The sequence below is a fragment of the Antechinus flavipes genome, chromosome 1 (genome assembly GCF_016432865.1).
Source record: "Antechinus flavipes isolate AdamAnt ecotype Samford, QLD, Australia chromosome 1, AdamAnt_v2, whole genome shotgun sequence".
NCBI classification, from domain to species: domain Eukaryota; kingdom Metazoa; phylum Chordata; class Mammalia; order Dasyuromorphia; family Dasyuridae; genus Antechinus; species Antechinus flavipes.
The window spans coordinates 81762025-81786613 of record NC_067398.1 but is presented as its reverse complement, the minus strand read 5'-3'; the positions used below and the strand labels follow the sequence as shown (position 1 = coordinate 81786613).

At 42.7% G+C, this 24589-nt stretch overlaps 2 protein-coding genes across 5 annotated transcripts in view; one reads left to right on the top strand and one right to left on the bottom strand.

Annotated features, from left to right (window-relative positions):
- The first annotated feature begins 5162 nt into the window (after positions 1–5162).
- Positions 5163–8501, top strand: RBM15B (RNA binding motif protein 15B). Its single transcript, XM_051985714.1, has one exon. It carries the CDS (start codon positions 5391–5393, stop codon positions 8205–8207), a length of 2817 nt encoding a protein of 938 aa, XP_051841674.1. The 5' UTR covers positions 5163–5390; the 3' UTR covers positions 8208–8501.
- A 4733-nt stretch (positions 8502–13234) lies between these two features.
- The window catches only part of DCAF1 (DDB1 and CUL4 associated factor 1), a 111831-nt gene continuing 100476 nt past the window's right edge, over positions 13235–24589 (bottom strand). For 2 of the 4 annotated variants that reach the window (XM_051985682.1, XM_051985691.1), the window contains exons 23-24: positions 23272–23280; positions 18583–19188 (exon numbers count right to left, since the gene is read on the bottom strand). In XM_051985682.1, the coding sequence (XP_051841642.1) occupies positions 18751–19188; positions 23272–23280 (447 nt within the window). In that variant the 3' untranslated portion in view covers positions 18583–18750. Of the gene's footprint in view, positions 14327–15920; positions 18179–18582; positions 19189–23271; positions 23281–24589 lie in introns of those variants that run through there. The other 2 variants (XR_007951941.1, XM_051985701.1) reach the window with 2 other exon arrangements.

Sequence of the window (24589 nt, the reverse complement as noted above, 5' to 3'; positions counted from 1 at the left end):
ACTACATTTTGTTAGAGATCTCATGTTCTTACAATCTGAGTTTGAAATACTCTGTCCTTTCTCAGATGACTGCTGTTTTGAAGAATAGCTCTCAGCTGCCCCATCTTTGTCTTTGATAATGGTTTTATTTTGGATGTGGTTTTGGCGGGGAGTTTCTTGTTTTTGGTTTTGGCGTTTTGGTTTTTTGGGGAAGTGCTAAGTGATGATCTATCACCCTGGAGAGCCTGTTATTTCCATCCTCATTTCTTTTGATGTTTTTAATTATTTCATTCTTTTGAGCCATGCTGTTGTTTTTTATCCTTCCATCAGGGAATTTTTAGTTACTTTCTATTCTGGGGACAAGTACTATGATATTGAGGAAAGGCAGTGTCCTAGTTTTCAAAAAAGGAAAGAGAATGTAATCTGCAGACTACATACAGGCTAGTGAATTTGACTGATTTGTTCTAGAATTTTTTTAGGGACTAAAGGTCACCATTAAAATAATGTAAAATGTTTAGGGAACACCTAGAAATGGAAAGCAGTGACCAAAAAAAAAAAAAAAAACATATATATATATATATATAGTTTCTCAATTATAAGTCATGCCAAACTAGCCTCATCTCTTTAATAGAAGTTACCAAACTAGTAGACAGGGCCAAGGTTGCAAATAATGAAGGTTTCAGCAAGACTTTTGACAAAATCACAAGTGATTCTTATGGACAAGACAGAACTATATACTAGCATGAATTCTTGCCATGCCTGCAAGTTTAATGTCCACAGGTCATTTGCCCTTTCATTTTATATACTCTGTTACAGATATTAAAAATCAGACCTGTGTTGTTTTAAGTTTGCAAAATTAATTGAGTCACATGTAAGACAACAGGGCAAAAGTTTTGCACATTCTAATAATGTCACTTGACTCCTTTTCTGAGACTGTCCCATTGGGTGGCTGGCCTGAGCAAAATGCCACAGTTGTCAGGGTCTTCAGCTAAGTGTATGTAACCTGAATTCCCCCAATTCTCTTCCCAGCTATTCTTGAAAATCCAATATTTGTTGTGCTTGATCTCTGCTTCAAAGCCATACCGAAATGAGATACTATCCTGTCCAGCATTGATGGCCACAAAGATAGGTCTCATGAAAGAGCATCCTAGAGAGTTTTCTCAGCACCTGAAGGAAATGTAAGCAGCAAGATACCAGTATCATCGGCAATAGATAAATTCTGCCTTGTGCTTACATTCTTTTCGAGTCTCAGAATCAATGCCCCTGTTTTCCTTGACATACTGAGAAACCCCCATAATCACATTATCCTGCTTCCAACTGCAGTCTACCAGACTGCTCGCTCACAAGTGAAAACATGGCAAGCTGTAGCCATGTTTTCTCAAATCAGCTGCTCTGCAAGCTTGGTTATATTAATGTTACACTTGGAATTTTCTTTCAAGATGATTTGTAGCCCAGAATCATCTCAATGAATTCTTCCTTGGTCTTGTCACCAAACTGGTTCGTGGGCTAGTCCTTGCTGTGTTCCATGTTATACAGCTTCATTTTCTCTTCTGAAAGAGATCTCCTCTCATATGCTCTTGAAGGTCATCTGCTGCCAAGATTTTTATACCTTCCAGTGAATGTGTTTCTGGATATAATGAGGGGATCCCAGGATCAGCCCCTAAGAGATAAAACTCCCATTTCAGATAAGATTAACAAAAAGACTGGAAATGAAGGTTTTCCGTTTTATAAATATTAGTTATTATTACTACACCTTCAAAGAGTAATTTCCTAGGAGATGTGATGGATAGATTTGGGGTTTGTGACCCTTGTGATAAGGTAAATCACCATTGAGTTCCATGTTCTCTCAGTGGTTGGGAACTTGTTAGAGGTTTAGAGACAAATTGATTGTTCAACCTTGAGTATATGCCTGAAGCACAAACAGCTTATATTGAACCATATGTATTTTTCTCAGTCTCCTATTACAATAAATTTGTAGAGCTGAGGCTAGAGATCAGCCAGAAAATAGTTTCAAACTGTCTTGAATTGAACCCTTCAAAGAAAGCTCTGAGCCATTACTAGCTTTAGTAACTTTTCCTATAATATTCTCTTGCGATTCAAGGGACAGGAAAGAATGACAGTTACAAAGACCATCCCTGCAATTTGGAGTACTCCTTTTCTTGCAATATACTTTTCCCACCATCCTGTCTCCCACTATAGCATATAGACACTTTTTAATAAAGTATATAAGTACTACTTTCAAAGGACTCAGATAACTCAGTGAATACAGCACCAGCCCTGAAATCAGGAGGGTTTGAGTTCAAATGTGATCTCATACACTTAACACTTCCTAGTTGTGTGAACCTTAGGCAAGTCACTTAATCCCAATTGCCTCACAGAAAAAAAAAAAAGTTACATATATGTAAAATGTATACACACACATACACACATACCACATGTATATAAATGAGGCAATGATGAGTTTGTAGTTTTGTGGTGCAGCAAATAGAACATTAGGCCGGAAGTCAGGAAGACCTGAGTTTCAATTCAGCCTCAAATCCTTGGCAAGTCACTTTTTGCCTTAGTTTCCTTATCTCTAAAATGACCTGGAAAAGGAAATGGCAAATCACTCCAGTAACTGCCAAGAAAATTCCAAGTACAGTTATGAAGATTTGGACATGACTGAAACAACTGAACAAGCATTATTACTAAGAGACCTCATACCATTAAAGTAGTAATGTCCCAACAGTCATGCTTCATGTACTCCAAATCAGCTGGTTCTTCTCATTTGGTTCTCACAGCAGCCCTACAGAGCAAGTGGTATTCTCCCCTTCCTAAGCCACAGTCTGAACCTGAAGCTTGTCCTCTAAAAAGTTGAGAACCAGAATTCTGGACTGTTAAGATGTTTTTAGCGGGGAGGGGAGGGGGGAATAGAAGGAAGGGAGAGTCGGCCTTCCATTCTGCCCCTTCTTCATGTTCCTAATAGCTGATCCAATAGTGTTTGTAAACCTCATCACTACAGTCTCCATCAGTTCACTTACTATCAGAGATCTTCCAATTTTCTATTTTCTCAGCAAACTCTCTGGTCAGATATGCCAGCTGATGGGGAGGGAGGAAGCTCTTGCCTTCTAGATATCCACAGCTGTTAGAAGATTTCAGACAACTCACAACCTGTCCCTGAGCTGTCCTCAGTACAACATTAGCAGCTTCACAATCCAAAGTTACATTTTAACCCATTTCTTTAGCTCCTCTGAGGCTACCCTAGCCCTCAAAAAAAAAAAAAAAAAAAAAAAAAAGGAATTATTGTAGTAGGGCTTATTGTCAGTATTGGCCCAGCAAGTTCCGCCAATTTGTGTGACTTTAGTTAAGTCTGTTAACATGTATAAATTGTGAATCTTACTTCCATTATAGGCTCAGGCTTTTTATAAACTAGAGAACCAAATGACAAAATAGATATGATGGGTTGTCTTAAATTGTGCAGTCTATTTTTGGTTTAGTCCTTTAATGCTTTTCGAAGCACAAACTTCCATTATCTCAGAAGTTCTGATACCTACTGGAAGATCTCATAGGATAACAATAAATTTACAATTACAAAAAAGTTGAAGGAGTTGGGTGGGAATTTTGTCTGTGCTGTGTATGTGACAAGCAAACCATTTAACCTCTGTGGGTTTCAATCTCCACATCAATCAAACAGATTGGTCTAGATGATGTCCCAAAGTGTCATGATCTTAGGACTCTCTTTTACACCTCAGGAAGTGAACATGGGCTTAGTTGTATCCTCCAGGCTTCAGAAATTAGAGACCATTGGAACCAGATCATCATCCCTATATATGTAACTGCAGAAAGAAGGGTTCTGATCATCCACATCCAGGAAGAGATGTCAGCCACAAAGAGCAAAAGGATAGGTCTCATAAGGTCAAATGGGAGGTGGAAGGATTAACAGGTGGTGATAGCAAGAATAATAGAGTGGGCATCGGAACAGTCCGTTCTCGGAGACATACAGCTGCCCAGATGTACAGATCCTGCTAGCCTCCCTTGGTTTCCACGGTCCCTTTGTTCTCAGCTGAATTCCCCAGTTGTTGGAGATCAGAACCCCCTATGGCTCGGCAGGCAGAGAGGGCTCTTTGGCCACTTTCTCCTCAGACCCGGTCATCCCAGGATGGCTTTGGGTGCCCTCCATCAAGAGCCCAGAAGCACCGGGGAGAGAACATGGCAAGCAACAGTCTTCTTCCTGAACGCACCGTAGCGCTCTCAAAGGTAAAAGTCTGGTCCACTCGGCACGATCTGGCAATTCCTGTCCTGCCGCAGAAGAATGACCTCGGGAACCCATTTCTCCCCCGCGCCGGCACTGCAGGTGCTCCCTGACAAGGGAGGCTCTAGAGCGAGACATGCCTGGGATTCAGCATGGGGACAGCTCCTGGAGGCTGGGGCCGGCTCCCAGGAGGGCTTCATCTAAGGAAGCTGGCTGCGCGGAGCCAAGGGAAAGCTAGAGGCTTAGGGATCCAGTCCCCAGTCGGCTGTCTCCCTACTAAATGCAGGATCCCTTCCACTTTTTCAGCCTGTGGTCCTGGGGAAGGGAAGGGGTCTGAGGAGAGGTGGGGGACTCCAGAAACGACCCTTAAATATCACCATGTAAGAGGGAAACAATTAGTAGATAAAATGTTGGGCCTGGAGTCAGGAAGACCTGAATTCAAATGTGGTCTCAGACATTAGTTGTGTGACCCTGTGTAATCGCCTCAGTTTCCTAATCTGCAAAATGAGCTGAAGAAGGAAACGGCAAACCTCGCCAGTGTTTTTGCCAATCAAACTCCCAAATGGGGTCACTAAGGGTCGGACCCGCAACTAATATGTCCGATAATTGTTTGCAAAACACTTAGGGAGCTATTAGCCGGCCCGACGAAGTACCACAACAGCGCATCTTTGGCGGAGAGGGAGTCCCTCCAGAGCCCCCTGCCTGCCAAGGTGACTGACAAAGCCCAAGTCCGAGCAGGTCACCTGTTCCACCCGCTGGCCGAAAGGTGGCGCTAAAGACCACCATCCAAGCGGCTGAAGAGTGGAGTCAGGGCCCAGGAAGGTTGGGGGGAAGTGACGAAAGGGCGGAGAGCTTTCCCATCGGACGTGAGCCCGCCGCCCGCCCTCCCTTCCTTCCTTCCTTCCTTCCTCCTTCCCCCGGCCTCCGAGCTGCGCGCCTTGATGACGCAACCGCGCGCTGTCCCTGTCCCTGTCCCCTCCCCTTCCTCCCTGCGCTTTTCCTCCCCCGCCTTTTCGCGGCGGCCGCGCTCAGTCCTTTTGTCCAAGATGGCGGCCCGGGGGGCGCTGCCTCCTCCTCCAGCTCCTGCTCCGGCCCCGGCCCCGCCGCCGCCGCCCCCGCGCCGCTGCCCGGTCGCGCTGTGAGGGAGGGGGCCCGGCCAGGCCCGGCCGGCCTCGGCGCCATGAAGCGGCAGAGCGAGCGCGACTCGAGCCCGGGGGCCCGCGGGGCGTCGTCGTCGTCATCGTCGGCGAAGCGGCCCCGGGAGCGGGAACGGGATCGGGATCGGGAGCGCGGGGAGCGGGAGCGGGAGCGGGGCGAGCGCGGGGAGCGGGAGCGCGGCGAGCGTGGGGAGCGCGAGCGGGAGCGCGGGGAGCCCGACTCGGGTGGAGGCAGCGGCGGGAGCCGGCGGGCCGCGCATAAGAGCTCCGGCTCTGGCTCTGGCTCCGGCTCCGGCCCCGCCAAGCACCAGGCCCCGGCCCGCGCCCGTGATAAGCCCCGCGGCGGCAGCGGCAGCGGCAGCAGCAGCCACCGCGATGGCCGAGGCTCTGGGGACTCCAACCACCGTGCGGGCAGCAGCGGCGGCCGCGGGGGCGGTGGTGGCCGTGCCAAAGCTGGTGGCGAGTCCGGCTCGGCATCCGCCTCGTCCCCCGGGGCGTCCCCGCTGCTTCTGCTGCCGCCTCTTCCTGAGCCACCCGCGCCCACCCCAGCCCCGCCGCCGCCACCCGCACCCGCCCCGCCGCCACCACCTCCCGAGTACAAGACGCTGCTCATCAGCAGCCTGAGCCCCGCGCTGCCCGCCGAGCACCTGGAGGACCGTCTCTTCCACCAGTTCAAGCGCTTCGGCGAGATCAGCCTGCGCCTGTCGCACACCCCAGAACTGGGCAGAGTAGCCTACGTGAACTTCCGACACCCACAGGACGCCCGCGATGCCCGCCACCACGCCCGAGCGCGCCAGCTTCTGCTCTACGACCGGCCGCTTAAGGTGGAGCCTGTGTACTTACGAGGCAGCAGTAGTAGCAGTCGCCGCAGCAGCAGCAGTAGCGCCGGGGCCGCCGCCACCACACCACCACCCGGGCCTCCTGCCCCTGCAGATACACTGGGCTACCTGCCACTGCACAGCGGCTACCAATACAAGCAGCGCTCCCTTTCCCCCGTGGGCGCACCCCCGCTGCGGGAGCCCCGGGCTCGGCACGCGGCAGCCGCCGCAGCCTTTGCCCTGGACGCTGCAGCCGCGGCGGCTGCTGTGGGCCTCTCCCGGGACCGGGCCCTGGACTACTATGGGCTGTACGATGACCGAGGGCGCCCCTACGGGTACCCGGCCGTGTGTGAGGAGGACCTGATGCCCGAGGACGACCAGCGGGCCACTCGCAACCTGTTCATCGGCAACCTGGACCACAGCGTGTCTGAGGTGGAGCTGAGGAGGGCCTTTGAGAAATACGGCATCATCGAGGAGGTGGTGATCAAGAGGCCGGCCAGAGGCCAGGGGGGTGCCTACGCCTTCCTCAAGTTCCAGAACTTGGACATGGCTCACAGGGCCAAGGTGGCCATGTCGGGGAGGGTGGTGGGGCGCAACCCGATTAAGATTGGCTATGGTAAAGCCAACCCCACTACCCGCCTCTGGGTGGGAGGCCTGGGGCCCAATACCTCCTTGGCTGCCCTGGCCCGTGAGTTTGACCGCTTTGGGAGCATTCGAACTATTGACCACGTCAAGGGGGACAGCTTTGCTTATATCCAGTATGAGAGCCTGGATGCAGCGCAGGCTGCCTGTGTGCAAATGAGGGGCTTTCCTCTGGGGGGACCGGACAGGAGGCTCCGGGTGGATTTCGCCAAAGCCGAGGAGACACGATACCCCCAGCAGTGCCAGGCTGCTCCCCTCCCGGTGCACTACGAGCTACTCCCAGAGGGCTACAGCAGGCACCGGAACCTGGAGGCTGACTTGAGGGTCCGAGACAGGACTCCCCCCCACCTCCTCTACTCAGACCGCGACAGAAGCTTTGTGGAGAGCGACTGGGCCAGCCCTTCCAAAAGCACTGACCGCCGGAATAGCCTGGAGAGTTACGGCCGCTCGGTGCGCAGCCGCAGCGGAGAGAGGTGGGGCAGCGAGGGCGACCGGAGCCTACCGAAGCCCTGGGAAGAGAGGCGAAAGAGGAGGAGCTTATCCAGCGACCATGGCCGCACCGCCCACTCCCCATACGAAGAAAGAGGCAGAACCAAAGCCTCTGGGCCGCCCTCGGACCGGAGCCCAGAGAGGCCCCGGAGAGAGAACCATACCAGTGAGCCTGGGCCCGAGAAGGAGCCCAGCAATTCCCTGCCCAACAACCGGCACGGGGCTGAGGAGCGGGGACCAGACTCTCACCAGGGCAAAAAGAGGGACAGCGAGCGCAATCATCGAACCAGCGAGACGGAGGTGAAACCTGCCGAAGAGCCAAAACCAGAGACCAAAAAGCTAAAGAATCTGTCCGAGTATGCCCAGACCCTGCAGCTGGGCTGGAATGGGCTCCTGGTGTTGAAAAACAGTTGCTTCCCCACTTGTATGCACATTCTAGAGGGGGACCTGGGAGTGATCAGTGGCCTCCTCAAAGACCATGCTTCAGGGAGCAAGCTGACCCAGCTCAAGATCGCCCAAAGACTTCGACTAGACCAGCCCAAACTGGATGAGGTCACTCGGAGAATCAAGCAAGGAAGCCCCAATGGTTACGTGGTACTTCTGGCCACTCAAGCTTCTCCGGGAGGGCCTGGAGCAGAGGGGAGCCAGGCTGTGGAGCCAGGCTTGCAGCGGAGGCTTCTCAGGAATCTGGTCTCATACTTGAAACAGAAGCAGGCTGCTGGGGTGATCAGCTTGCCGGTGGGAGGGACCAAGGGCAGAGACAACACAGGCATGCTCTATGCCTTCCCTCCCTGTGAATTCTCCCAGCAGTACCTCCAGTCTGCTCTAAGGACATTGGGGAAGTTAGAAGAAGAGCATATGGTGATAGTTATAGTAAGAGACACTGCCTAGCCAAAACCTGGCTTTTCCCAATCTTGTGTTTTCTTTGTGTCATGAAAACAGTTATTTTTAAAGCCAATTCTGCTCTCGGTTTGGCTTTTCTGCCCAGTTATTATGGTTGGTTTGGTGAAGGCCAGAGCCCCTTCCACCAAAACTCAATTTTTTTTTTTTATGCCCATTTGAAGGTATTCCCATTTTATTGATTTCTAATGTATGAAACACTTTCCAGTGTGTTCTGTATTTTATTTTTTAACTAACTGTATGGAAAGTTGTCAGTAAAGCCTTTGTCCAAGGATCAATTTTTAACCCTGTGCAGTGTACTGGTTTAATGAAGTCCCCTTTGAAGTAATGGAGCATGTGGCACTTCCCTGCCTTCTGAGGTTTTCCCACTAGTCGCACAGATGTCCCTTCCGCACACACAGCTTTTCCCTCCCAAGTTCCGTCTTCTTAAATAGAGATGGATCAGTGCCTAATCTACTTTTGGGCCTGCAATATCTCCACCTCAACTTTTAGGTATCATGACTTGCACAGAGCATGCAAAAAACCAGTACTGAAACTTATTTATCTGATCTACAGGAAAACCTGTATACTCTGGGCCCTTTTCCCTGGAACTCTGACAAAGACCTGTGTCTTAACCACTAAAACAAAAAGCTGCTGTTCCCTCCCCCATCTAGCCTTTAAGAGCTTTAAGAGAATGTAGCTGTCATTCTGATGTACTTCAGCTGTTATATAAACTGCCTCATTTCAAGACTTTGAAGAAAGCAGGTGATGCTTTTTAGCCAGTGTACTGGTGAACCTGGTAGAAACTGTCAGTGCTGGTGACACACTTAACTGTCCTGTAATCCATGCCTGGCAGAAGTGGTTATAGAGTCCTTCAGGTGGCGAATGCCATGTTCAGACTACCTTTCAAACTAGAACATCATGTGGACCAAAGACACAGCAGTTTCCTCGGTTACTTTTGGTTTGGAAGCAGACTGGGTTGTGGAATCAAAATGTAGATATTCGGTTGATTTGTAAAAAGGGGAGGAAGATAAAACTGCAGGGAATAGCAAGTTTCCCCAAAATATTCTTGAGCTATATAGGTTCAAGGGAAGAGCAGAAAACTCTTAAAAAAAAAAAATCAGTTTGTGTTCATTTGCTTGTCTGGCCAAAGCCTCAACTGGCTTACAAAGAACTTCTGCTAAGAGATAGGTCAGGGAGGGTGGAGCTTAGGAACCCTCCTAAGTTTCTAAGTATGGAGGTGTAAGTTTTCCCAGGACTCCAGAGTACAAGAGGAGGCATGGCAAATATAGCTCAAACCAGCACTAGCAATTCAGTAAACACTCCATTGTGTAGGACTGAACGATTTCTAACTAAGTCAGCTGGCACTAATCAGACCTGCAGTGTACAAAGCTATGTGCCAAACACCAGGAGACACAAACACCTGCCTTCTGGCAGTTTATAATTGACATCCAAGGCAACAAGAACAGGGCACTGATTGGGAGTGGGGATATCTGAAAATCTTTTTAGTCAGTAAGTCTGTGATTAAATGTTCTCTTGAAAGCAGTTCGTGGCCTCCCTCTCAATTCTTCACAAGGCTCAGTGTAGCACCTGCTTGTCTTGCAAATAGGCTGTGCTCAGTTAAGTTCAACATTTTAAGTTCAGCATGTACCATATATGTGACAAATTTTGTTAGGTGCTGGACTTGAACAAATTAGTGGGCAGATTGGAGTCAGGATTGTGGTCTGCAGTTCTATGAGGCTGTGTGGTTAAAAAAGCTTTTCAGAATGCAACCTTCCCCATCATGTGGGGAAAGAATCTTCATATCTTTGAAAAGTTCTGAAAAACACCAAAGACTCATCCAGGATAGAAAATTAACATTGGGGCAAAAAGGCACCATAATGAAGGTGCCATTGAGGCACAGAAACAATTACCTTAACAACAGAGCCCAGATATGTTAAGACTTTCACTGCCTAGAAAACTCACCATGGAGAAGATGAGAGCTCCAGTGGAAGAGACTCTGAAGGCTTGTTTGGTTTTTTGTTTTGTTTTATTATTGCAAAGAGGCTGATAAGTACTCTTGACCATCTGGTATTCATTTCAGCAAACTTGAAATGAAGCTTATGTCTGATAACCAGGAGACAGGTTCCATGTGAAGGCCTGTCCTTTAGGAGTGAATCTCAAGGAACATTTTCCAGAAATAACCAAGGAATTCCATGTTTCAGAATTTTTCTATTTTTGACTGTGACAGCTTTAGAGAGAGAACCTGCTAGCCCAAACCTCTTTGACGGAAGCCTTTCCCCTTTCAGCAGGCAGCTAGGAAGCAGCTGCATTCGGCAGAGAATTGGGAACATGAGGGCAGGCAGGCAGGCAAGCTAGGATCCTAAGCTTTCAGTTGGAATTTAAGGCTATGAGACAACATACTGGACTGCTGTGGCTAATAGGATCCTTTAGTTCTTGAGGAAGATACAACTTGAACCACATCCATGTTCTGTTAATGAATGGCTGGATCCTTAACGGCATTTTACTAGATAAGTTAACAGACCCACTAGGAATGTGGCATTGTCCCCATCCTTTTGGTCAGGAGCAAACTAATATAAGATCTCTCCTAAGGTAGGTGCTTAAGGCCATCTTACAACAGAGTAACATTCTTAAGCAATACTTGGAAGTCCAGATCTAGGACGGAAGCACAGGGATGGCTTAAAGATAAAACATGGTCAGTATCTCTTGCAGGTAGTGCAAAGCAGTTTGCCAAGCTGAAGAGTGACCTAGAATTTGATTAATGCTGTAAAACTTTACATTTCCTTCTTGTAACATCATCTGGATTAAAGAACTCACTTCTCAGCTTGATGAACTGAAAAGTAGGCCACTTTTTTTTTGCAGGGTCAAACTATCCTTTGTTTGCTCCTCACCAAAGGCCCCTTTAACTTTTTCCTCTCTTCACCTTTTTCCAGATGACCAGGTTCTTTTTCCCAGTTGTCTTAGTCCTATGAGTGGTCCTTTTGGGCACTGTGGGCTCGATTTTTATCAAAACTCATCTGTAGAACCCAATCCTAGGGGCCTATTCTTGCTGCTACAAAGAAAACTATGTCAGGCTCAAGATTTGGGGGGGGAAAAAAAACACATCAGAACACTGACATCTATAAACACGTATTTTCTTTTTGGGTAACAGATTTATGGCCTTCGGTTTTTGTTAGCTCAGACAACCAAAGGAAGGAGTAGGAAGATGTTTATTCAGCCTTTCACGGAGACTATGTCTCCGGGGTGAATAACTCTAGGGGCTGTAGCCAAGTCAACCAAACCCAGCTTTTCCTATGGGAGTCACTGCCTCTCATTTATCATCCCCAAGGGATGTTTTCCAAGTTTCATTTGGAGCCAGCCACATTTCAGAAACACAGTGAAGTCCTATTGTTGGCTGAAGGAACCTTACAGATTTTCACTGAATTGTAATCCCATAATTTAATTGGCTGTAGAAGAAACTTTAAGAATCATACAGACAAATCCCCTTGTTTTATGGCTGAGGGTTGAGAGGAAGACCCTTGCTCAAAGCAACATACTAATTTAGGCATAATGCAAGTTCTAGAACCCAAGTTTGACTTCTAAATACAATAAAACTATATTTTAAAAGGCAAAAGCTATTCTTACTTCGCTGATCATATGAAAACAGGCAGCAGACTAGATTTGGCTTAAAGGGTTGTAGGTTTCCCAATTCCTAGAACTTAAGTGTCTTACTTTTCTTTGTGTCCCTAGTACTTAATACAGTCCTGGCACATTTAGTGTTAACTGAGCGACTAAATTTGGAAGATGATTTTAATGCTGCTTAGATCAGTGAAAGAAGTTGGAAGATTGAATTGGTAAAATTCTGCCCTCAAACTCCTGTTTTAGTCTTAAGGAAGGTAAAGCTAGTGTCTCAGCCTTTTCTATACTTTGGGAATCACAATCTATTTGTGTACTATGGGCCTGATAATTGATATATCTTAGACTGACTGCCTACTGTATTCCAGCTGTCTGAATTATCATTTGACTTTAAAACCACTTTTTATAACCCTAATTTTCTATTCCCATCCCCACATGAATAAGTTGGGGTAGGAGCCTAGAAGTTATTGCTCTAGTGGAATCAAAAGATGCTTAGGACTAGTAGCACTCAGATCAGAGTGGTGAGATCAAGAGGACAGAGAGAGGGTTTGGACTTGTGATTTCACTAATATGGGGAACTCTGAAAGGAGAAAAGTCCTCCCTCCAACAAAACAAAAATGGCACATCTCAGCAATAGACAGCTTATAGTTACCCATGGAAGGCATTAAGAAGTTAAATAACTTGCCCAGTTACCCATGTATCAGTGTCAGAAACGGAATCCAGATCTTTCCCGGCTCTCAGAACATTTCTCTGTCCACTTCAGCTATAGCACCACTACCTCAGTACCTCATCAAACTCTTTACTTTTTCTCCTAAGAACAAAGTAGCCGCAATTGAAGAGGAAAGAATTACTTTTTTTTATAGCTTTGTTCATTTTCTAATATGGCCAGTCCTATTCCTCTTTTCAAATATTTTTTACAAAGGTACCCGAGTAGCCCTTAGCTGCTCCTCTCCCATGTCCCACCTGCTCAGCTTAACAGTGACCAATAAGTAAGTGACTGAAGGGATCCAGGCAGAGGCTCGAACGCTTTCTGGTCTTATGGATTCGGAATTCATCAACTACAACTGCCTTTCCTGGGAACCCTGCTCTCCATCCCACCTCCCAGAGATTGGCTGGCACCAGCTCCACTCTGGTTCAGCCATATCTGCCGCCTACTTTCTCGAAGCCAAAGCATGAAGAGGGGGAGGGAGACTGGTCCACTTTATACCCATTCTTAAGAAGCAGCTATCTGAAAAGACAGCAGCATGGAGCTGCCTAGAATTACTTAGGCTCTGTGTCTCAGTGAAGTTCTTGGGTGGGAGGGAAGGCAGATTCTCACCACATTGCTACCTACCACTGCTGTTCCTGCAGGGCTGAAGAACTGTCTATGTTGGGAGGCAAGGAACCCACCTACTGCTAAAAAAAAGAATAGGTAAAAGGCCATAAACAAAGACAGACTTGTAGTTTATTTTGTATTTTTTTTAAATAAATACACTTTACATTAAAGAAAAAGGCCTTTGATTTGTAATTTCCACACAGGAGAAAAGAGAAGGAAAAAAAAAAGATTTAAAAAAAAAAAAAACTGAATCATGAAAAAAAAAAAAAAAAAAATAGAGGGAGTGAACTTATATCACAAGTTCCCTCATCTCCACAAAACCGGTATCCACAATGACCAAAATGCCAGGACTTGCTCCTGCCTGCCCTTCCATGAGGGTGGGTGAATGAATGTGTGCATATACATGACAAATAGCAGTCAATGCCTGCCTTCTTCCCCAGCTCTGGCACGAAGGCACCTCAAGTCAAGGAAAAAAAACCAACATCCTGACAACATGTGAGGCAACAAAACTTTTTTTTAAAAAAATCATATATTATATTTATAATAAAATAGTCTTAATCCTTATCAATTTAAGAAACCACGATTTTCCTTTTCATTTTAAATACTTGTGTAAAAACGCCTCTTTGTATTGATCTTTGGGCATCACTTTCTCCCAAAGGAAATGAAGCTTAAGGGACAAGGTACCCGGTGGATATAAGTTCACACCCTCTTTGCTATAAACACCTGCAATTTTTTTTTTTTTGCTTTTATATAAAACTATTTCTTGTTCTTTAGTAAAGAACTTTATACAAAGAAAATATATTGTGAAATATCCCCAGAGAAGTGGGGCTTTTCCTTAAGGAAAGATTTGTCCATCCTGGAGGAAGTGGGGGGAAAAGAAGGCAGAAAAAGGGCCTAACCCCTGATCTCTTTATTGAATGGCCATTGTTGGGCACAACTGATTCTCTGCTTAAGCCAAAACCCTCCAAGCTTGAAGCCTACAGGTTCTTGAAAAACATATCCCTGGGATAGGGACACAGACAGGGATGGGAGAAAGGGGAGAAGAGGTGTCAGGGAGGCTTGTTCTGAATTCGCTTCTCATTTGGTCTCCTGCCTGCCAGGAATAGAATTTCTTCAGTGGGCATCCATATGATGATCACTCCTCATTCATTCAAAGATAAGATGATGTCATCTTCCAAATCGGAGTTATCTGAGCTATCAGCTGGAAAGGCAGAGAAGAAAAAGGGAGGTAAAGAGAAGGTTATATGTTGAACTTACAGGAAGTGTTTCAGAAAGTACTGTGCTCTACCTTTATCCTCCCTGAGTGGGTCAATTACCGTTTTCAAGAAAGGAGAAAACATACCAATTAGCTCCATGGTGTTGGCAGCTGAGAGCACATCTGTTGCTGGCAACCATCTCCTACCCTGGGAAATCTCAGCTCAGTGTTCTTTAAAAAGGACCCACAGGCAATTTAACCTCGCTGTGCTCTTAGGAATATTTGTGCTGTCTGAAGAACCTATCCAGCCAAAAGGGAACCTCAACCCTAATAAAAAGGAGATATTCCCAGAAGAATTGCCACATGTAGCTTTAGCAGGTACCCCTGCCATATGCCAGATGGCCCTGAGATCAGGCTTGCTGTAGGGTATCATATCACAAAGCTGCAGTCAAGCCTAAGGGATCCTAATACTCCTACCTTGAGTTCAAATGACATGATGTCATTCAACCCAATGTTCTTAAGATGTAAGACTTACACTGGGGGCCTCCTACCTCAGTGCCACTTGGACCAAGAGGGCCAATTTTCACAATTCCTCAAAAATTGTGAGAAATTTAGGAATTCCTAAATTGATTATTCCATTCCATTTTGGTTTCTCATTCAGTCACCTCACTTCCCTGTCCTAAAGATTCTTTACTGGACATAGGGACCATCGATAGCAAGAAGGAACTCAGATATTGTCCCCTAAACTTCTCAAGACTCCTCTTTGATCCAAAACTCATCAATTTTTTTTTTTTTTCCCGCAGAAGTCTGAGATACACTATCAGTGTGCCTCTTCATTACCAGCACCATCTTCTAAAGGAAGATGGCCTGTACACACTTGCAACTGTAAGCCCTAAGGGAACATCAATTGTCTATGGAGTATTAGCCATCTCACAGCAATGCCAAAGGAGAGGCTATTTTGAAACTCAAGGTAGGAGTTTGATTTCCTGGTAACTTGCTCCTACTCTCAACAAAACAGCCCTCACCCACCCACCCAGGACACACCCCTGAGCATCTTTTATGGATATAAAACTCGAATAGCCTGCTTCATTATATCCTTTTCCCCTCACATCTGCTAGGCTGTAGTAATGCCCTCTTATATAGCACTGATTGGAAATGCAAGGAGCCAATTCTGATTCTCTTAGCTACCTCTACATTTCTGGGTTCTAAGTGACTACTTAAAAGGGGGTCATCATGTATTATTCAAAGTCAAGCAGGACAGAGGAAAAAGCCTGCCTCTGGTTCAGCACCCTTATTGGCTGTTCACAAAACAAAAAAGCATGTCAATGAATGAGAAAACAAAAATTTTCACCAAGACCGTAATTCCAACTGAAGGAAATGAGTTGACTAGAGAAATGGCTTCTCATCTTTGCGAGGTGACTAGCAAAAGCATACTGTCTCCTGTCTTCTCAACAGATGTAAAGCCTCTAAATGGTAAAGATCAGGTAAGTTTTATTCTTAAGACTTTTTCTGATACTACAACTACTATTTCTTTTTTTTTTTTAAATTACAGTTAAAGCAAAACATTTTCCCAAATATCACTTCCAAGAAGAAGACATACTGTGACCAGGAGAAGTAGACAATAAAGCTCTTGAGCGAGGCTAGACCAGATGGCTAAAGTAACTGTCCCTGGGTCAGAGAAGTCACAATCAAGCAAAGGGGACAGGAAGCAAAGATCTCCTAAGAGTTAAGAAAACAAGGAAGGAAGATCAGAAAATACAGCCCTGAAATTACTGAAGGAAATCACTAGTGATATCTTATCAATATGCTAAAGCTTTTCTCCAGCAATCTAGAAAAGGGCCACAAAGAAGCTGGGGGCTGAGAGAAGAGAAAGGAGGCCAACACAGTCTATTATTTCATGTGTACCTAAGCACTTGACATTCCTCCCCAAAGCCTTAGAAATGTCTAAAGACACAGCTGAAAATTAGGGTACTCCAAGTAGACTGGGACAATTCATTCAAAGAAATGGACCCAACTGTGGAAAGTGACCCCTAACCATCAGCCTCAACTATATGCATGATTACCAAGAAAAGTCAATTAAGGGAATTCACATAGACATAATCCTTTAGAGGAAGTTCAAAGAATTGGTCCAATTATTGATACTGTAGAATTGGATCCTCAAAAATTATGTAAGAAGACTGGCTTGCAAGAGCCCCACTACTTTTGATTGATCTCTTAAATGAAGAAATGAGAGCAACCCAAAACTAAGGGATCTTTGAGAGGTAAAGACACTTTGCAAATACATTGTTATATAAGTATTTTGCCAGACCATCACGCTTATCAATATAATTCAGGCTATACAGGACTTCCTATCTATTTAGCCTGTACTGTTAATTTTTTTTTTTTTTTTTAAAGATTAAACTGATTGCCTGGCAGCATGTACCAAAGAAAATTTCAAGAAAAGTCCTCTTAGGACACTGCCAAGTCTTAGGAACATACTGATCCTAAAGTAAGCAAATTTCCCTAACAATGATGAGCTAGAACAGGACAACAGCAATGCCCAAGCCTCGTCCTCTGAAATCAAGGCATCGTCCTAACTTTGAAAAACAAAGTAGCCTAAACACAATCTACCTTTGAACTCCAGCTGAGACTAAGGATGTAGTCTGGGTTATTCTCTCTGCTCACTGTCATCAACTCTTTTCTCTACCTATACCACCTCAACCTTCCCCTCTCCCCCCAGCACCCATTAGAATCATAATTTAAGCTTCTTTCCCAAGCTATAGTTCTACACCAGAAGCTTTTCCCCTTTCAGCAACGTAAGTACTGTGCCTACAAACTTGATTTGGCTTGGGAGAAAGTAGTTCCAGAACTAAAATGCTTGGTGCCCTGGTAGCTACAACAGGAAGTAATTTTACAAGCCAAACCCAAATTTTGGTGGCCTTGCATTCAAACTAAAAAATTAAAAAATTAAAGCAGTACTCACTTGCATTAGCTGGCACCACCACGAGCTGGACTTTACTCTCCGCCACGGCTGCTTGCCACCCCTTTTAATGTGCCTCACTAATCCCTTGTCATTTAAGTGAATTAAAAATTGACAATGTCGATATGGTTTATACCCCGTGTCCACTTATTAAGTACAACAAAAATGTTTCTAGAACCTGTTCCCCCCACCATTTTTTTTTTTTTACAATAATGTTGATATGCTTCACCCACCCCTTACTGGCTTTCTCTCTCAGGTCCTCTGACAAAGTAAAAAAAAAAAAAAAAAAAAACCCTCTGCTGAATAGGAACCCTTCCTGAGACAAGGCAAAGTCTCTCCAGAGTACTGCCCCATCTCCTGGTCTGTCCTGGCATCTCAGTCTCCAAGTGCAGGAAACAGAGGCTGATAAACAGCCCTCTCCACTCTCTCAGTAGATTGGATGGAGTTATGATCCCCAACTCTTCTCCCCCCACCACCCTTATAAGAGTTTCCTTAAAACAGCAACAGAAAGAAGGACTCATGGAAATGGCTACACAGAAGCCAGTCTCCTCTAGTTGGTCTTAGATTCTTTGATCAGAACCAGCAAGATTTATCCCAGAAAATATGTCCTTATATCATGGTTTAAGGGGAATGCCTAAATTATACTTCCAACTAAATGATTTCCTCCCTTCTGTCCCCACCACCTTTCCCTCCACCACCAAACCCATCCATTATAAAAACAGGTCAACTATGGCGAGGCTTGGCTTTAATTAGGTCTGTGTTGTGTCCTCTTCTCTCTGGACATAATACCTACCACCTTTAAAAGTGCTGACTGGACTATATATAAGAAAACCCGCTGGAGATCATAGGGATTATTTCCCCAAAATTCATGAGTTTGGCCACAGATGGGCAGTGAAGCACTACAACGAAACAGAAGAACAGCATGAATGAATCTGCTAGTGATGTGCACATCTTACTGAGGGGCTGGTGAGCAGCCTAAATGGGAATCTGCCCTAAATGAGTGTTGACAATTCAGCTAACTTGTAAAAAATGATCTTATTTTACATCATTAGCTGTCTTTTAAAGGACTCCTGAGCAAAGATAAGGGACAACCCTATCTCAGAAGCATATAGGGCCATCCAGTTTGGTCCTAATGGGAAATTTACTACCTAAAGCTTTGTTGGCTTATTCATCAAAAGGAAGAGGAGAAAAAGGCAAAAGAGGAAGTAGTGCTAAGCAGAACAGAAAGAAATGAGAAGAGAGAATGTGCCCCACCACTTCTAAGAGGGAGGAGCCAATAGCAGAGAGGAAAAGAACAACACAATGGACTCTATCACTTTATCTCTTTAGAAATGAATAACTGTTCATGAGAGCTTCTTCTGATGAATTCAGACGTGCCCCTCAGATGGAACAAACAACTAAACTTTTTCCATCTGATCTAGGAAGTTTAGTCCTCTGAAGGTAAGGGACCATGGCCAGCTGGTTACACAGTTTAGGTGTTGAGATAGCAAATGAACACAGATTTCTGACTTTGCCTTTCCTCCAAGGGAAATGTACGATTAGCAGCTGAGGGCAGAGCAAAGAAGACATGTTTGACTCTCCATCTGGGTTGGCATGTAGGAATAAATACTCTCTGATGCTTCCTAGGATCAGAGTGACAGTTCTGTCTATACTTACTGTCTCCCAGTATCAATTCAACTTCCTCATCAGCATCTGAGTCTTCATCTTCCCCTTCATCTCCTTCTTCAAGCAAGTTAGCCAGCTCTTCATCTGAAGGAGAGAAGTCATTATCGCCATCCTCGCCAGCATTCTCATTGTTTTCATCCTCCTCCAACTCTGCCTCTAGCAGCTGGTCAGTGTCAAGTTCATCAAGGTCATCTGTGTCATCGTCATCTTCATCATCATCTTCTTCCTCCTGTTCTTCTTCCTCCTATGGAGAAAACAATATTTCCATTAGGATAAATGCCTCAAAACCAAATATATGACAGAAGCATGAGTTTTAGCTTTTCCCAAACACGTTGCATGTAAGAGAGGAGGGAATTAAGTGGGAAGTAACACCCAATTCTGATGAATTTCAGGGTTAGTACTGGTTTAAAGTACTAATGATAGCTTTGAGATACACAAGCCATGCCTATCTATGGGAAAGTATAGCACAGAAGGGACATATCTCCTCCAAAAGATCCCCCGTTCAAAGTATCAGACTGCTTTATCCAGCTAGTTTAATTTTTATTCAATCTTCAGCAGTTCACCTAAAACTGCCCAAACAAGGCAGTCATAGTCATGCAAAAATCCAGTCAAAAGACAAGAGAGAATTCCTTCATCCTTCATTACTCTCCTGTCTCAAAGCAGGAAAAAAATTTCAAATAGGAATTATTTGAATAGGAATAAAACAAGACTTTTTCAATAATCAAGCAAATTCTGCCTTTTTAAACCAAGAAAACACATGCCAGTTAGAAACAAATCAGTGCTTAAATTCATTTTCTCAAGATCACACTGCATTTTCAATGTCCTAGTCTAGATCCTTTTCGTTGTTAGAATATGATGCAGCTATAACATCCCCTTTATTTTTAACATAAATCAAATTCTATTAACAAATTCTATTATAACTGCAATGCAGAAGAAAGACCCCAAGTAATAACACAATTTCAACACCCAAGGCTTCATCAACCAAGCACAATGTGCTCCCCAAATTCCCAGGGCTTTGCAAATTCTACATCCTGCCACTTGTCTCCGTGTTTAACTTTGCAAAGGAACATCATCAAACTTTCTATCCTGGGGATGGTTCAAATATTAATTACCAAACTGGAAGAGCAAAGAGATTCTAAACTCTGCTGTAATTTGTATTCAATATGATTCTCAGTAATTTGCCACACACCCCCCCAAAAAAAAAACCACACACAAGTAAAGTGAAGAATGTAAGGAATAAATTCCAAATAAGAAAACAAGAAAATTAGAATATCCATCAATTATTTTTAAAACTCCAAACATGCTTCTGATCTTCCTTCATCACACTACAATTTACTAGTTTGTTAGTTGCTTTTCCCCCTGTGATGCCTAAAATGCCTGAACTAGTTTTAGTAAGAGTTTTTAACCATCCAACTATTACTATGAACTCACAGATTTTTTAGAAGTAACCAAATGGGTGAAATAAAAACACAACACTAGGAAGCGCAATATGTTCTCACATGAAGATCAAAGAAAGGTGGCACATGTAAAACTGAAGCGTCTAATTCCTGGATGGTACCAACTATGAAGCCGGCTTGAGAACTAGAGCATTGAGTACTGAACACAAAATGAGACTATACCTGTGGGTTATCAATAAATATTCACTAAAGTCAAGTGCATCAAGAGTGAATAAAGTCAAATCACTGCAAAAACATCAGAAATTTAATTAATAATGACACAAGAAAAATGACTAAAACAAGGAAAAATGACTCTTGCCAAGTCCAAAACCACAATAAAACAAAACAAAACAAAACAAAACAAAACAAAACAAAACAAAACAAAACAAAACAAAACAAAACAAAACAAAACAACATACAAGGACCAGATTACAAGTGATGGAAAAGCAGCTCTCTTTGCCAACATCTTTTTGTGGCTTTTACTAGCATTTACCCTACTGCCACAACAAACAGTTGGTGCAAAAGGCAAGCAAGTTCAAAAGAACAACTTTTGGTTCCCTAGTGTTAATGCACTGATGGAATAATTACCAGCTTTTCAAAATTCCAAGTTAAATGAAAATATACAAAGTCAGAGCAAAATGTTAAAAGTCACCTGTGAATCAAGCAGTTCAATAAGACATAAATTTCTCTTGTTAACTTCTCACAACATTTTAAACATCTTTAGTTTAGCCAGGAAAACTGAGTGAGGAGAAATTCATAAACCTTAATTTATTTAGCCTAATTTCTAAAAGTAATTCTGAAAAGCCTCAAAAGCCTTTGCAGACAAAATTCCAAATTCTCAAATCCTGAACTTGGGTAGAAATGTGAACTTTCAATAATCCTACAAATCCAACTTTTCATTTCACCTTCCCATATGTGAACTAATTCTATATGTAACCATCAAAGACAACCCACAGAAATCTGTTATAATTATAAGAAAAGAAGGTATAAGAGGAACAAATGAAAATCTGTCTTGTTGCCTTATTAATGAAACTCAAATGTTTAAATAACCAATACCAGTTTATTTTTTAAATTATTTTTAACATTTATATATCAACTAAACTCAAGTGTTTAAATAAACTAGTTTTTTCTTTTCTTTTTAAAATTTATTTAACATTCATTACTAGCTTATCTTCTAAAATACTCACATACAATACCAATTATGAATCAAGCTCTTCTAAGACCAAAGTTCTCTTATAAATACTAAATCTAAACTTTCCTAGAAAATTAATAGAGATTTCAGAAGAATCCCTCTTGTTCAAGTGTAAGGCACTAATAAAGTGATCCAGTTTTCATAGTTAAGTATCAAAATTTACTAGTGAGAGACTGACAAAATGGCTAGACAGAAAAAACAGCATCCAGGATTTCCCCCTACCCTGAGTCCACCCCTGAGTCAAACAAGACATTTCTCTCGTAACCTGGAAACAGGGTTATTATATAAACACTTTGTATCTATTGTCCAATACACTGCCTCCAGGTCCAAATATAGAACTGGGCTCTGAATTCAAATATTGGGAATAAGTATTAAGGATTAGCTATGTAAAATTTAAAATGATTCAACAAATCAGTATTAAAAGTTTTTTTTAGTATCTAAGAGAAAGCAAGTCTATTTCAGCACTGTCTTCAAATCTATTTTTGACTTTTCTTCCTAAGGTAAGATTTTTACATATTTGATGTCTGTAGACATTCAGGATTTTCAGATTACTTTAATCAAACTAGACCCACTACTTTCTATTGTGGAATTCCTGTACAATTGGGCAGGAGAAGATTAATGGAGACCTATATAAAATGCTAGAATCTATCTCTTTAGCAATGATTTTCAATGTGATCCATTTCAAACAGGATCTGTAGAATAGTACTTAAGATTTCACAATCACAAATAGGCAATGAGGCAATGCATTTATTATTTAAATCAGAAGAGATCGTTTCTAACCAATTTAGAGGGTTTTCAAAATTCACAATCTTCCTCTACATTTGTTCAACTGAAAATTCATTTAGTTTATTTTAGTTATTTTATGTCCAACAGCTATTCTCTCTTTGTTGAGCAATATTAATTTGCTCCTCAGACATGCTCCTAGTTGGGACATATCTAATTTTTCAAAATCTTCCTTTCTTTCTTCCTTTTAGCTATTTCTCCTCTATACTTCATCATCACTATCATCATCATCTATTGATCCTATTTAAAATTTAAAATTCTCAGATGTGTCTTCCTTTTCTAAGACACTTGCTATCATTCAACTAAAAGTTCCTTCTTCTCTGGTAAAGAGGCCTTCTGAATAGAAATATTTTCCTTCAAGAACACAAACAGTTTATAATGAGTTACACTTGATAATCAAGACACTTTATAATAAATATTTTTTCTTTTGATGATGTAGCACCTGTTTCTAATGAAAGCATTCAAAACACTTCTCTCTGAAAATGAAATAGCTACTTTTCTGACAGAAGTAGCATTAATTTTATTTTTCCAGACAAATCAAGCTATTAAACAAATTTAATAGAACAGCCTGCCTTAACAACTAGAAGCAAAGATGAGACTATTTTTTCACATATGATTCAGACCTAATCCTAACATCTTAACTTAGCCAGATTGTCTTTTAAAAAATAAAAATTTTGTTCCATACACTTTCTGCAACATTTGCTTCTGAGTGTTAAACACTCTCAAATGTTGTCTTTTCGTCACAAGTCCAAATACCTGCATCCTCCCCACTCCACCCCTCTCCCCGGTAATGTCTAACACCCATACATTTAATTTTACCAGGAAATTTGGGCCTATCGGAAACAATATATTGAACTATGACTATGATTAAATATATTCAACTATGACTATGATTGAGAGGAGTAAAGAATCTTACCATCCGCTTCTATGCAGTCAGAGGACACATGGACGGACACAATACAGGAAACACAGCATACAATGTGTCATAGATTCCAAAATGGAGTGGAGAAAAGATAGAGTTATTCTCTTGTTGAGGTTTAATTTACAAAAAAAAAAAAAAAAAAAAAAAAAAAGCTTAACAATAATTAGATGACTTCTGCTTGAAGACTTTTCAAAATGCCTAAATCTTATGGGCAGCAAATATCTAACCTTCTTACCTTAATAATTGTTACTTTCTATAGAGGTATATACTTTAAGAGCATTATATTTTCATTTTAAACTTTTCTTTTCATTAAATGTCAATGTCAAAATTAATGACTTGACTATGAAACAGTTATAGTCTCAATTAGATTTTATCAAGCTAGTAATCTACTTATTTATGTTTCAATCAAATTACCTTTCAGATTTGCAGGCATATGACCCCTAAGATAACCTATACCTTGCTGATTCCAAATTAAAATTGTGTATGCATTTTCTCATGTATAATGAGAAAACAGAACTAGTTTATTCCATAGTTTTAGGGTTAAGTCACCCTGAGATTCAACTTATGAAATTTTAAAGGAAAAAAAAATCTAAAGTGAAAGGAAAAAGATAACCATTAAAATATAGTGTTCTTTTCTGATCTTATCAGTCTATCAGTTTGCAGGGGGCCACTCACACTTTACATTATTTTAATAAGGTAAACATGCAAAGAGAGTTCACTCAAGCCTCCAATTCCTGTGCCACAGGAAAAAACAAATGTTCAAAGTCAAACTACTAACATCTGAGAACACACATTTTTTTTTTATATTTGGTAAAAAAAAAAAAAAAAAATTTGAATAGTAAATGATCCATATGAAAAAAACTAGTCTAGAGCTATTAAATATAGCACAAAGGCATGCCAGTCATAAACAAAAGAGAAAAGAGATGAGGGACTTAGAAAGTGGCAAGATTATGGTAGCCACAGAAGAACAGAGAAATGTAATTGAGTGTCATATACTTCACAAATTCCCAATGTGACTCAATCAAATCTAAATTATAAAGAGCAGTTTTATTCAAAATATATCCACCTTCACCCCTACTTTCATCCTCACACCACACACACACACCTGCTGTTTAGTCATAAATCAAAGTGCAAGAAAGTAAAGAGTTCAGAAGGGCATAAGAAGCTCACCATCAAGGTACAGATTTCAGGACTGACTTTTAGTTTAAAGCCTACTCTTAACAACACTTCCCAGAAAAAGAAGAGTGCTAAACAGCAAATACTGCAAAGACCTAAATCAATGACATTTTACCTGCCATCTATAATCCAAAGA